We start from the raw sequence: 14938 nt of genomic DNA, 5'->3' as shown, positions 1-14938 counted from the left end.
GTATTTTCTCTTGCTGGTTCAATCTCATAAATTTCATGTCCAGGGTCAAACTTCTCCAAACCCTGATGTTTAACGTTTTTATTATGTGAAGTAGGCCTATATAACATGTCTAACAAGTTAAAGGCACAATATGTATGTTTTTTTCGCCACAAGAGGGTGCAGTTTCCAACAATAACAAAGGCGTAGGTTGATGACGCAGTGATGAAGTGAATGATGGGACTTGCTGTCAAGCTGATGGATCTAATAATGTTTATGGATGAGTGCAAACATTCATGTTTTTAACATTACAGTGGTATGAAGCAGGTCGCGATTGCTAAAGAGACAGATTTCACACGCGAGTCCCGTGGATATAAAGGAATAAGGACATTTAATTCTACCGAACTACACGCAAGTGCTGGATTACTCACACAGGTCAGTTTATTAGACGAATTAAACTTGTGAGGTAACGCAGCGCTGCTTCACTTGCTCTAACATTACACTATCACACTAAACGGCATTTAAATGTGTGTTGAAAGTTATAATGTTATACTACGTGTTAGTTCGTTTGCTATACGAAACTAGCAGTAAGCTAGATCAACATTAGAATAACATACTGACCATATTCTAACATTTCATCATGTTGAGCTAACGTTATATAACATTGATTTGTTTTATGTACATTTGCTCACCTGTCTAATAAAGCTGTCAAGTCGTGACTCGTGAAGCTCTGTCGAGTCCAAGTTAGTCGCGGACGCTAGCTCTCGGCATCTCGAAAACGCCACGCTGATATTGATCCTCATTTTAGTTCTCCTTGTTTGTCCCAAAGTCTGCTTGCCATGGTCTATGTTTGAAAGAAACAAGAACTGCGTGCGCTAAACGTTACGCACTATGCAGTTGTCCGCGTCTGTCGCCATGGTTACGTCATGGCTATGGCAGTACGAGCGGAAACCGAGGATAGCGCGGATATTGCGTCATTGACAGGCGACATTTTTTTTCCGGGACGGCCACTTATTTAAAATTGGAATTTCTCTGAAATAAAAAATCTTTGGAGACTTTTGGGATATTGTAAGTACACAACTGCAGGAAATATATCACACTGTGCAAGTGAGTTTTGGATATTTTATTACAAAATTCTTACATTTTGTACCTTTAAATAGTATATAACTGTTAATGGTTATGACAATCCAGTGTGGGGAATATTTGTAATTGACATGAAAATAGTATCTAGGGCTGAAATATGAAATGGTGTTGTTCTTCAACTTGTGAGATTCTCCCATAATTCTTGAACCTTTCTGAGTTGTTTTATTATGGATGCATTTGGGTCAGAAAAAGACTAGGTAAATGAACCTTTGTATTCGTTCACTTCCTTCATCCTGACAGACTTCCTCGTCTCTGTGTATGTACTCGGGGTGGGACATGCTTGCTAACAAAATCATTAGACTTCCCTGTGTCAACGTTGATCAATAGTTCACAAAGGCCATTTGAGATCACTATGACTGAACCATCTGTCCAAACAGAAATTTCAATAGAGATTTCTAGAGGAGCTTTGCTTTTCTCCAGTCTTTCTGTGTAGAGTCATCTAAAACCAGTTATTCTTGCTATTTAAATTCTCTCTGAATTAAACACGGAAACAGAGCCACATGAACTTGGCAAACACATACTATACTGTTCAAACAGAAGCTCTCTAATCGTGTCATCTGTGTGTGAAGCCATCTGAAACAACTGGTTATTACTATTTCGTTGTTTTTTCGGTAACGCTTTATTTTACGACCCGCAAACAACAGCGTAAGTAAACCGAAAATACATACGTTTCTGTAATTATAGGGTACTTCCGTGTAGGTATAGGGCAACACTATGTTAAGTTTGGGGTATTAAAGGGGTAACAAGCAGATAGTATATAACCTGCAAATAACTTTGTAAGTAAACTGAAATTACGGTGTACGTTTCTGTAAATATAGTGTACCTCCGTGTAGGTATAAGGTAATAAAGGGGTAACAAGCTATGCAAGCAAATTATTTATAATGTAATTATTTTAACAGGTACCTATTATGTTAATATATTCCAGGCAAAAATTGTAAGTCTGTTGTGTATAAAAGTTATCAAATTTCTAGCAAAATATGTTCTTGTGCAATTTTACATTTAATTTTGGCATCTGTGGGTTGATTTAACATTATTTAATCTAGTAAGAAAAGCCAATAAATTCATTTTTTATCATACTGTGCTTACATACAGCCATACACGTTTCATTTTCAACCCACAGATGTCAAAATTACCCTGTAAAATTGCACAAGAACATATTTTGCCAGAAATGTGATGACAGGCTAACTTATATACAACAGACGTACAATTTTTGCCTGGAATATATTAACATATTAGGTACCTGTTAGTTTTAAAATAATTACATTATAAATAATTTGCTTGTATATATGCTTGTTACCCCTTTATTAGCCAACCCAAAACTTAACATATTGTTCCCTTATACCTACACGGAGGTACACTACAATTACAGAAACGTACACCGTAATTTTGATTTACTTACGAAGTTATTTACAGGTTGTATATCTGCTTGTTACCCCTTTATTACCCAAAACTTAACATATTGTTCCCTTATACCTACGCAGAAGTACGCTATAATTACAGAAACGTACACTGTAATTTCGGTGTACTTACGCAGTTGTTTGCGGGTCGTAAAATAAAGTGTTACCGTTTTTTCTTCTTCCTGCAATTAGAGAACATGACGATAAGTCATGTTTATACAGTAGAATTACTCATGGTGATATTTTATGTGACACATTCTTCACTGCCATCTAGAGGTGTGTTCTCATAACTGCACAGTGGGCAATAACATGCAATCTGTGTGTAATCAGCAACAAATAGTTAGTATTATCAATTGATAGTATATTAATTAATTCTGGGGAGTTTTGTGATGTTAGTTGGTTTGTTTCTCTCAAAGTAAATAAGTTTGATAAGATCAACATTCATCAACAAGAAGATGCTTAAAAATATGAAAATTGAGTTGCTAGCATCCTCGTGTAAGTGAACTTTAGCTCTTTATGAATTTCTAGCAATTTTCTTGACATTTTGTAAATAATAAAGTTACGAAGTCTGCAAAACTCTTAGTTTCTTAGTAATACTTCCTTAAATTACAACAAAAACTGAACAGGAATGACTTAAGTGTAGATGAAGTGTCATTTTGTCTTTGTATTGTACAGTGATAACTCATTTCTGTGTATCCACAAGCAGTTTATTCAGTGAGTTTATGTCCATTTAACCCAACAATTTTCATGTTTAATGGCTGCTACATGAATAAAGCATATAGTGATGTGTTTTGAGTTTTTCATGATATGGAATGCATTATCTATTGGCAGTATAAAAGTGATAGGATGCAATCCTGATAAATGCTTTTGCAACCTTTAGACGCAACGGGTAACAGATCAGAGATATACAGGCTATATCCAGATCGACTGCATGAAAGAGATAAAAAAATGTCTTTGGAAAACTCTAGGCCATTTTTGATGGTCGATACTTTAAAACCGTGTCGATGAATGAAGCTTTCATAAAGCTGCACCTTTGTTACAGTTGATCCAAAAGAGTTACAGACACAGTACTGATTATCAAATGGCTGTAAACCAATAAATAAATGTACAGCTGCATAAAGAAATGTATTTTCCCTCTCTTTTTACTTGATCTGTTGCTTTTGCTCTGATCCACTGCAATTTCCGGCCAAGTAAAAGAGCAGTTGCCAGCTATTGAAAGTGTAAAACATTCACTAATATACAAGCCTGTTCATGTCTGCCTTCACTTAATAATTCAGTCCTTGTTGGATAGTTTGTACACTAAATACAAGCGGTGTAAAGAAAAGCTTCAACAGTCATACATTCCATTGTAAATTGTATATACGTTTTAAAGGCATAACATACCAGAGGTTAATAGTTGCATAGCCTGAAATGTGTCGCATGGTTTGAGATATGCAGTGTTGCGAACATCGCCATAACAGTTCATAACCTTACTGAATATTGTTCTGCCTGATGCAGTTAAATCACAGTTAAAGTACAAATAACCCATGATATTTTCTCATATACAGAAGGAGTGTTCATATATGAATGTAAACCATACATGGAATCCACTATGCGAGAGAAACAAAGTAACATTCTTTTACAGATGAATTGACTTCAAGTGCAACATTTAAGAAGGTCCATAAAGGTGAAAAGTTGGTCGTACTTGTAGAAAAAGGACCAGGTTTTTGCTCTGTAGATGTGGCGATTGTTCTTTATAGCAGTCAAGAACATACAGCCCGTTTTTGCTCTCCTAGATAGCCAGTTAATGACAATGTGAAAATGATTACTTGTACCAAGAGCTCCAATGCTCTGTCTTCATTATTGCTGTAAATGTGTATTACTTGAGTTATTTTAGAATTGAGACTTGGTTCGGACTTTGTAAGTCACAGTCGTTGTAAGCATACAGTGTTGTGGGCTGATAAATATTCCAATAAATGATTCCTGAGTTACAGGACATGTCGAGTATTGAGGATTTTTAAGTCTCACGTTTAGATGTTCTTCTTCTTTCAGTGGTTTATGTAGTTAAAGAGGTCGATCATAATGACGTCTCCACACATGAGCTGTTCCTATGGAAGGAGCGGTGATTGGGACAGCTCTCATTACAGTGGACGATAAGCACCGGGAAGTACAGCGCATCCTGGTAGGCCGGTGGGTCTTCCTCATCGGCGTTGATCCGTCCGGACAGGCATCGCGTGTTCTCGCTGGGACTTTCGGGTTCGTCCAGACTCCCGCTCCCGCTTCTCCAGAAGCAGCTTCGGCGAGAACCGTACAGTCTTCCCAAGGAGAAGCGGCTCCCGCTGAAGGGGATGCGAGGACTGCCGTTGCAGATGCTGAGGGCGCTTCGGGAAAACACGGATGAGTTGCTGATGGCGCGGTGGCAGCGTTCACAGTTCTGCCTGACGCCTCCTGAGCGCTGTGCCAGATCCATCAGACCCGCCTCGGAGTAGCTCGGCACCAGCTGCTGGTTGGAGCGAATGTGCCACTCCAGTTCGGTGCTGTCGATGGTGTTGACTCTCGGGATGCGTCTACAGTAAGGTCTCTCGTCGCAGGGCGTCACAGCTATGTAGTCTGCACCAAAGAGCTTTTCAACACGGTAATGGACGTAAGCCGTGCGATACTCCGCCAGAACCCGCAACGGCCAGGATACGGTAAGAAAGGCCGTTGTCCAGAAGACCCAGTTGGAGACGTACCAGGGATGGTGGTCTGGGTTGGAGAAGGCAATCATGTACTCTTTGAAGTCTACGTTCTTCAGGTGCATCCCTTCCCGGGCCTCCATGTAATCATCCAATCCTTCGTTGTCGGTGAAGAAGCGTGCCCGTTGGGTCAAATAGGAGTTTTCGGACTCCACATTGGCGAAGCTAAAGCACTTAGTGAACCTCAGTTTGGTGATGGCTGACTTTTCCAGACCCGCTAGCTGCTTGGAGACATCCTTGACTCCACAGTGGGCGTAGTCGAACTCTGCCTCGGCTACATGGGTGTTGACCCTCTCGTGATACACCTGCGTGGTGGTGTACGCGTCTCCGTTGCGGTACCGCGTGACTTGCCGTGTCCGCCGCACGTAGTGGTAGCTGATGGCCTTCCACCAGATGCAAGGCTTGGCCTGCTGCATCCTCTGGACTCTTTCGTAAATTCCCTCCACGTGCACCTTGTACTGAAGCTCATTTTTGGCATGGCAGTGCCAGCACTCCACCAGGTAAACGACGTAAAGCATGATGAGGAAGGCCAGTGGGATGTAGATGTAGCCGTCTGAGCAGGGACTGTCATGATACATCATGGACTTCCCTTTGTAGGCACTGTCAAAGGTCAACCGGGTGACCTTGGTGACGTGGCACCACACCATGGCTCCCATGCAGCCGTACATGAGCATAGACAGCAGCAGGCATTTCCAGAACACCTCTCTGCACATGGACTTGCTCAGTGACTGTTTCACAGGCCTCTGCTGCTCGTCAAACACAAAAGAGAACAAGGGAGAGGAGTTAAAAAGGACATGGAAGCGGTGAGTACAGTGATTTATGCAAATACCACGTCATGCATGTCTGAAAGCAAGATGTGAATATGCAGAATTGTATTCCTTTATTGGCTAATGGATCTGTGTGTATACTTATGTACTTTTTTTAAAGTCCAAGTTCATTTGATATCTCTTTGGATCTTTTTTTTAGCATTTACATTTATGCATTTGGCAGACACTTTTATCCAAAGCGACTTACATTGCATTTCAAGATACACATTTACATTCTTATCAGTTCTTGCTTTCCCTGGGATTCGAACACTTGACCCTGGCGTTGCAAGCGCCAATGCTTTACTGTTTGAGCTACAGGACTGTAATATTTACTAAAATAATAAAAAAATTACCTAAAAGAATTGCTTTTTCTTTCCTTTTTATACATTTATTCACTTTTGTGTGTGTGTGTGTCCCTATTTAACAATCTAAATCAGGTGAAATTAAACGATCACTTAATTTCAACAATATTTGCTACAATATTTATTACAAAATTCCCTAAAATAAATTGAAAATGTATTAATATACAAAGCTGTTTGGAGAGTTTGAACTTGATGTAACCTTGTTGAAAAAAGCCCAAGCTGGTTTGCTGATCTGAAACAATAAATGATCTCCCAATGGTGTACTTGCTCTTTGTTTGTTTGTTTGTTTGTTTGTTTGTTTGTTTGTTTGTTTTTGCACACTTTTCAGCTTACCGACCAGTAAATCATCTTGGGCTGGTTTAGTTTGCTTTGCACTACTAAATATTGACCTGGCCAATATATTGGTTTATCACTATCAATGGTTGAATATGTGCTCAATAAATATTGTTCATGCCTGACATGACTCTGTTTCATACTGGGTGTCATTTGTTATGTAGAATCATGCATCCGTGGATTTTACCTCTATTGCTTACAATAACAAAGCCTGTTCGGCCGTTTGTTATTTGATAAAGCCAATCTCTGCTCATGCGTTCTCACTGCAGTGATGTCTATTGTTGCATGCTTCCATGTTGTGCACGTCGATGCTCATGTTTACATATCGGGATCTTTAGTTTTTTGTCTCAGTTATCACGCATCGTCATGACTGCTAAATGAAAACCGCGTGAGTTATTGAGTACCTCCTCTCTCGCCGCGTCCGTGTCGTCCTCGAACACAGTGTTGGTGCTGCTCTCACTGGCCGTCGCAGCAGATGCTGGAGGAGACATGGCTGGAACAATGACCACCTCAAGCTCTCCCCAGACTCTTCAGCATCCACTGGTTACAAACGCACACCAATGCAACCCAACCTGCGCTTTCAAACCCGCCTGTCCATTCCGTCATGCATTTTGAAATCGAATTTCATCGCTTACTTCCGTTTGCAACGGAACCTGCGATTTGATTAGGCAATTTATGCATCTTTCAAATGACAAAGATCAGCAGTATGTTTAGATATGCTTAAATGGTCGTATGATGATACAAATAAGCACATGCATTGAAACCCTGACTGATACAGATTCACAGAGCGTCTGATTAGCCGCCATACCTCCTGTTCGATAACGCGCGCGCGAGACGCGTTTTTGACGCCATTTAAGAAAGAATGTGGGTTGTGCCGCTCAAATTGGTTCCTTTAGCGAGGATTTGCAATTCCAAATTGGGAATGCCAAGAGCTGGATATTGTCGTTCCCGCAGGGAGAGGTTGAGGGGTGGGGAGGATGATGATGATGAAGATGGTGGTGGTGGTGCTCGTGAAGCTCCTGACAGCAGATGTCGACAACTGAGCGCATTGAAATTCACACGCTTGAAATTCACACATGCTAAGAGTACAAATAGTAAATTAGTAAATTAACTTGCATTATTTTTTTTAAGTCACAATCTTTATTTACACTATCACCAATATTTTAATTTAATTATTGATGAATTAATTATTTTTAGAAGCTGAATGACTATTCATTCAACTTCTCAATTTATTCATCAATAATTTTCAAAACAAAACAACACTGTAAAGTTGCTGCCTTAAATTAAGTACAATCAACTTGGATGTTTAAGTCATTTCAACTTAAATTACATTAAACTGACTTTAAAAAGAGTGTTGAATCTTGTAACTTATATAAAAAGTTGAAAGTTGCTTAACTTATTCTGATGAGTTAACGCAATGTAAAAAAAAAAGTTTTTTGTCATTACTATGTCATAACTTATTGATCATACATATTTTTTACAGTGAAGATGGTGTAAGTTATTGTTACAATAAAATCATGGTGATTTAATAGCAATTATTGTTATTAAAGTGTCACATTGAAAGTATTTTTTTATGATTACAATAATTGTGTTGGTGTTAATCATGATAAAATGTATATCTTGAATGCAATGTGGTTTTGGATAAAGGCGTCTGTGAACATAAAATGATTGACAGCTGTCTTTCTGACCCATTTCAGATTCAGCACGGCGGACAGCGACACACTGAAGCAGAAGAACATTGAATAGAACATCATATGTTAAAACAGATGCAATTAAAATAAGGGTTGTCATTCAACCTAACACCATATTTTAAAGCTTCACAGAAAAATAGAAAGTCATACAGGTCTGGAACAACTTGAGGGTGAGTAAATTACAGTATTTTCATTTGTGGCTCAACTATTCCTTTAGTGACTTCAGATTTTGGATGGATGACAATCGTTTATCGGATGGTCAGTTGTTATAGTTTTCCTTACTTATAGTGTGCATACTTGCAATGCATTTTAATGCGCATATAAATACCATAAATATGAGGTGCATGCACTGTGAATGGTTATTGAAAGGCTACTAGCTGGTAATTCATACAGCTATATGTAATTCAACATCCAACAGCTATATGCAATTTACCAAATGTCCACCAGATAGCGCTATAGTCTTTCCCTTTTTTATTTCAATGTCAAGGTCTGCACATTTTGGTGTGTGTGTGTGTGTGCATCATTAATATTTTACTCAACAGAAACTGTTTTGGGTAATGTGCTTTATTTATTATTTCATAGAAAATATAGTCAAGAAATTTGCCTGGTGTCATACAGTCTATTATATATTGTTAGACCTGGATAAATTTGATTTGTCAAAATTAATTTTACTTATATATTTTGACATGAAAAAAATGTTTTTAGCATAATAAATGGTTATCACGGCAGCTTCGTGTAATGGAAGCTTTCTAAATTTATTATGACGTGACAAATATGTGGTTTGTTAGAATAAAGTAAATGTATTTCACTCCTTTATTATCCTCAGGTGTCACGTTTTCATAGCTGGTTATAATCTGTGTTGTTTTTATGAGTATCTGAAGACTGAACTTCACAAATACCATACAAGAAGAAGAAAGTCGCTGAAACAGGCCAAATAAACATGTTTACAGGGAGGTTTTGTTTAACACTGGTTAAGCATGAAAGTGGCATCTGATGTTCTGTGAATCTCTGCGACAGTGTGATGTGTTCAGAATCAGAGAGAGAGAAGATATCTGGAGGAAATCCACAGGAAAGAGCTTGAGCAGATGTGAGAATCAAAGCCCCTGATTTCTACCTAGTACTGAAGGATTCTGATGTTTCATCTAAAGTAGATGCTTTACTTACTTTATCATTATTGCACATTAACGAGCCTTTAAGTGGCTCTGTGTGGCTCGTCAAAATAATGACGTTGTCTTAATTTTTATTTAAGGTACAGTAAAGTTGCCTGATGTGATTTTATCACAATTGGAACATGCATCAAAATAAAACTCAGAATTTGGTTATGTGTGACTGACAATGTGTGTAAATTACCAATCAAATGTTTTTGCAGCAAATTACCTCAATTAACAGACATTTTAAACCAACATTTTATTTTGGGGATTTAAAAATGCTGCAGTTTTTTGGAATATAACTATGACAAAATATATTAACAAAGACATGTACTTTGACTATAAATATGCATTGCAATCATCACTTCTTTATCAATGGTTCCCTGAAGAACCTTCAATATTCATGGAACCTTTGAATCACACAAAAGGTTCTTCATAGTGGAAAAAGGTTTGTTAGATTATTAAAATGTTCTGAACACTATAAAACATAGCTCTTTTAGGAACGGATCACTGAATGGTCTTCGGGGAACTTAATGTTCTTCCATGGCATTGCTGCGAAAACCCCTTTATTTTTTTAAGAGTGTACATGTAGGATGCAGTTTGGGCACAACTGACCCTTGGCAAGTCCAGATTTGAAGCAGTGTTTGAGGCTGATACACAGAAGTGAGCAGGATTACCAGCAGCCTCACACTTAAGGCCTTTATTTGCTCTCGGACATAGTTTTACTGCTTGTTTGCGGCTTCAGTCTGTATTTTTGGCTCAACATCATGGAGTTGATGCAGTGAAATTCTTCTCTTTTACCAGCGGATGCTTTCTTCAGCTGGATCATGCAGTGCAGGGCCTGAAGATAGCACTCGTAAAAATCAGTGCTGGCTAGTATATAAAAACGGTGTCAATGGCCAGTAGCCCGGTAACATTTCTATGAATTCTAACAACGCAATGTTGTGAGAACAGGAATGTGAACTTGGGACATTATCTCAAGAGTTTAAGCCATTTAAATATTCAAGGGCAAGAAGACGCGAAAAAAGAACTTACGTTACTCACGCAAAGTGTGGAAATTTTGTGTGTGCAAACATCCGAAGTGCGCACACAGAAAGCCTCGTCTCAGACAGCGCGTGGATACTGAACTGAGCTTGGTTTCACGTTGTCTTGCGTTAGAATGGACAAATTCACAAAAATGATGTACAAAAATGCCCGCCTCTGCGAATATCCTAGTAAACATGGTCCATTGTGGCTTAAAAGAACATAAGCAGTAGAGAAAGATGTGTAAAAAAAGTGACGGCAGCCTAATATTTGTTTTTAATGTTAATCAAACAACAGACTAAAAAAAACTTGACTGAATAACTTGTGTGACTTTAATAAGGATTATTCTGTTTAATTTATACAGTGAAGACTATATCCAGTGTTATTCTGCATTTGATTACTTTATTCAATGTCTCGACCTGAAAACTACTGTAACTCAATCAGTCAATCTAAATGTATTTATAGAGCACTTTCAAATCCAAAATGGACACAAAGTGCTGTACTAAAAACAATAAATGAATACATAACAAAACCCCTCTAAAATACAAAACTCACACGACCCATAAAAAACAAATAAAAACAATCACAACCATACAATGAACGAATAAAATCAATATAACCAAACCTGAATTGTCAATTTCAGTTATCAAAGGCCAAAGAATAAAGGTGGGTTTTAAGAAGAGACTTAAAAACAGACAATGAAGAAGCCTGTCTAATGTGCAGAGGTAGATCATCTTTAATAACTCATAACTCGTCTTTAATAAAGTTTTAAATTTAGATTAGTTAGGCTGGTAGTTTTAATTGTGGTATCGGAATTGTAATAGAGAACTGTGAATTATCACTGGTATCTAACATTTCGGTGTCATAACCAGTATAAAATATTAATGGCTGGTAAATTTCCGTAAGTCATGGCTCATGATCACATTTGACCTCAAAATCAGAATAATAAATAACAATAACTGCAATGCATTTTTTTTTCAAATCAGCAAATTAAATACAACAAATCCTACCAATGCGGATAATAAATCACTTTCTTTCATTACAGTAATGAGTATTATTGGTGGGCTTAATTATCATAACCTGATGGGTCTTGCTGATGGTGAAATCTGACATATTTAAGTATCTTGGGTTGTGGATTGATTCCGAACTTACCTTCAAACCTCACATTGACCATATCACAAAGAGAGTATATGGTTGTCTTAGTACACTTTATAAATCTGTTAATTGCTTTACATTTGAAGTTAGGAAAAGGTTAATTTCCCAGTTGATATTGCCCATTGTTGACTATGCTGATATTGTCTACATGAACACTAGTGAAGTTACTCTTAGGCCTCTTAATGTTGTATTTAACTCTTTATGTAGATTTGTTTTGAGGTGTCCTTTTAAAACACATCAGTGTGTGCATCTGTGCTGTATCACAGTGCGTCTGCATCCTTGAATTGGCTTTAGCTGAAATCAAGAAGAGACTTTCATTGGTTTCTTTTTATTTTCAAATGTGCCTATTTTGAATGCCCTCCTTATTTGAGTGAACTCTTGGTTCCACGCAGTTCTTTGTATCCTGTTCGTGATATGCAATCTCTTGTTTTTACTGTACCAAGAATCTTTTCAGCCACTGGTAGAAAGTCTTTTCACTATAAAGCTTCTCAGGATTGGAATAATCTTCCTCTTTTTTTGAGGTCCATCTTATCTTTTCGCAGATTTAAGTTAACTCTATTCCAATATTTAAACACTGTATGTGTATGCTACTGATGTTGGTCTGAGTTGCTTGCAACTGTCTATTGTTTAATGGATTTGTCTATCTGATTTATCTCCTGTGGACTCAACCTCGGTCTTTCTTTTGTGGCACCTTTTTGTTTACTGAATTTCCTGTATTATGATTCTAATTGTATAATGAGTAAACGTGGTGTGCTTTTTGTGACAGTTATGTTAGAGAAGGTGTGTCTTAGGTTAACGGTAATGGTGTGTGACGCAGTTCAATTTTTTTTATTTTTTTGTTGTTGTTGGTGTTGCTGTTTTATGTTTTATGTATTGGACCCTCTTGAAAATGAGATGTTGCATCTCAAGGGGCTATCATCAATAAATTGAATTAAATTGAATTGAAATAACCTTCATGGTGAAAAAAGGTTATTTTATTTTAGCAAAATATAATTTCTAATTTTTCCCCTTTGATTTTGGGGTGAAACAATGCCTGGATATGTTCTTTTGTGAGATTTACTATCCTCTATCTTGTCAGAGGCATTTCCCAGCATTGCAGGTGCGATAGCGCATGTATATGAAATAATTAATGGCTTATGCAGCTCACACTATGCATGTAAGATGTCTCCAGTAATCCTCAAATGTTTTTACTGTATTTTTTTTTAATCATAATACAAACCCCATTCAAACCCCTCTACATTATTCAAATTGAATTCATGCATTAACATAGAAATTAAATTATGTTTTGAGGGATTTTTCTTATTGACAGTGACTCTGTGCCAAGAATACTATTGAAGTTTCCTTTTGAAATGCCTCGTCTGACACCCAAGATAATAATCTCAACGTCAGGTGAACACTTCCCTGCCACGCAACAGTGACTGTGAAATTAGACTCGCTGCAAATGAGGAATGAGGAGAATGGAGGATGGATCCGTGCCTCTGAAAATCACAGATTTTGGGCTGAGATGCGACCTGGAAGTGTTTTTGTGCGATTCACCCATTGAGAAAAGGCTCTGTTTACTCTCTTCGAGGTTTTAATTGTTCTGGAAGGCAGTTAATCAATAATACTGCAGTGAATGTAACAATAGTAATAGATTCACAGCGGTGGATTTTCACGGCTCACTTGTTCCACGCTGCAAAAACACTGATGTCAGAAGAGGAGAGGAGGCTTGCCTGTATTGAATTAGGTCAGAATTGAAAAGGATTGGTATATATTATAAAAAAAAAGTGCAATATAGCACAAATGTATCATGCAATAATTAGCACAACATTTGTAGCCAATTGCATCAGTGTGAGTGTTTCATCAGTAATGTGTTATTAGTCCCACTGCAGTCGTTCTGTGTGATCTAACGTGTTGTGTATTTGTAAGTCTTTGTTTTGGGAGTCATGAGGTTTAAAGTTCCTGCCTACAGACTGTGATGGTGCCGTGGGATCTCACTAATGTCAGGTTGGGAACCTCATCTCGATTGCTTTGCAGTTCCCATGGAAACAGGGCTCTTCACAGTTTTAGGAGATGCTATAAATTGAGCTTCCCTAAACTTCGAGACTCTTATTTGGTGATGAACATTTTCAGCCTTTCTTAATGTGAATTGTTTCAAAAGCAAAATATAATTCAATATTTACAGTCTCATACTCTTAAAACAAAGGTTATTTATTCTGCCCTACAAAGCAAAAAGGCAGTAACTGCATTTTTGGTCAAAAATGAGTTATTATCATTTTCATGACATTCAAGGCATCCTTTGTTATGTGACAAAACATCTTATCTCAAATGTGTGTCGTTTTGGAGAAAAATGGTAGTCGTTTGTACAGTAACTGCAAAAAGCCCTAGTGAAACAAAGCAAGAGTACAGTAACATCCATTACTGTATTCTTGTTATGTTTTACCTAACAAAAAATAACCGTGTTGCTGCGCAGTGTAGTTACTGTTGCCATGGTGAACACACAGCTGATTTCGCGGCATCCTCACGGGACGGTTTTAACATTTGCGATTTCACGCTTCTAACTTCACACAAATTTAGTTTGAGATGCAGTGTTTCCCCTAATTGTTCCCCTACCAAACTAACACACACACACGAGCGCGCGCGCGCGCGCTGAAGCACGTGTGTAACGCTCGAGCTGTTTTTTTTTGCCTATATGAGGACACGGTCTTTACGGCAACCCGTCAAAATAAAAGTTCGGTTTGACCTATTTTTTACAGTCTATGGGTTTAACTTGACAGAAATATATTACTGCTGTACAGTAGAATTTAGAAACGTCTCAATGTACTAACACTAATACAAATAAATTAAGATTAAAACTTAATTTTTCTTCAATGTTTTAATTTTAACAGTAAAGCTCATTGTGCAGCATGTTGTTTGACCAAAAATGTTTGTTTTTAAAATGTTGTATAAGTTTAATAATAGTTTATAATAAAAGTTTCATGATTTCAATTAATTAGACATGATTTTTGATTACTAAAAATTTACACCACATATCCGTAACACGCCCGCTCCGCAACACTAGTTTCGCAACACAAATTTTTTGAAAATGTTGTCCAAATGGTTCCATTTATTTCAAACACAGTTTATCAGACCCAGAGCCCAAGTTGTGGCAAAGTAGTTTTGGGAGAATCTGTAGTTACTGCCTTTTCCCTTCGTATGGTGCCACGTTTTT

At 37.7% G+C, this 14938-nt stretch overlaps 1 protein-coding gene across 1 annotated transcript; it reads right to left on the bottom strand.

Moving 5' to 3' along the window:
• Window positions 1-4545: 4545 nt before the first annotated feature.
• On the bottom strand, window positions 4546-7518 carry tmem151bb (transmembrane protein 151Bb). Its single transcript, XM_056240544.1, has 2 exons — window positions 7136-7518; window positions 4546-5976 (listed from the first exon to the last, which is right to left on the bottom strand). Exons 1-2 carry the CDS (start codon window positions 7220-7222, stop codon window positions 4573-4575), a joined length of 1491 nt encoding a protein of 496 aa, XP_056096519.1. The 5' UTR covers window positions 7223-7518; the 3' UTR covers window positions 4546-4572.
• Window positions 7519-14938: the final 7420 nt, after the last annotated feature.

Source organism: Rhinichthys klamathensis, unplaced genomic scaffold (genome assembly GCF_029890125.1).
Source record: "Rhinichthys klamathensis goyatoka isolate OS25496 unplaced genomic scaffold, OSU_Roscu_1.1 h1tg000603l_1, whole genome shotgun sequence".
Taxonomy (NCBI): Eukaryota; Metazoa; Chordata; class Actinopteri; order Cypriniformes; family Leuciscidae; genus Rhinichthys; species Rhinichthys klamathensis.
The sequence above is the reverse complement of the archived record's forward strand: the minus strand, read 5'-3'. Positions and strand labels throughout refer to the sequence as shown.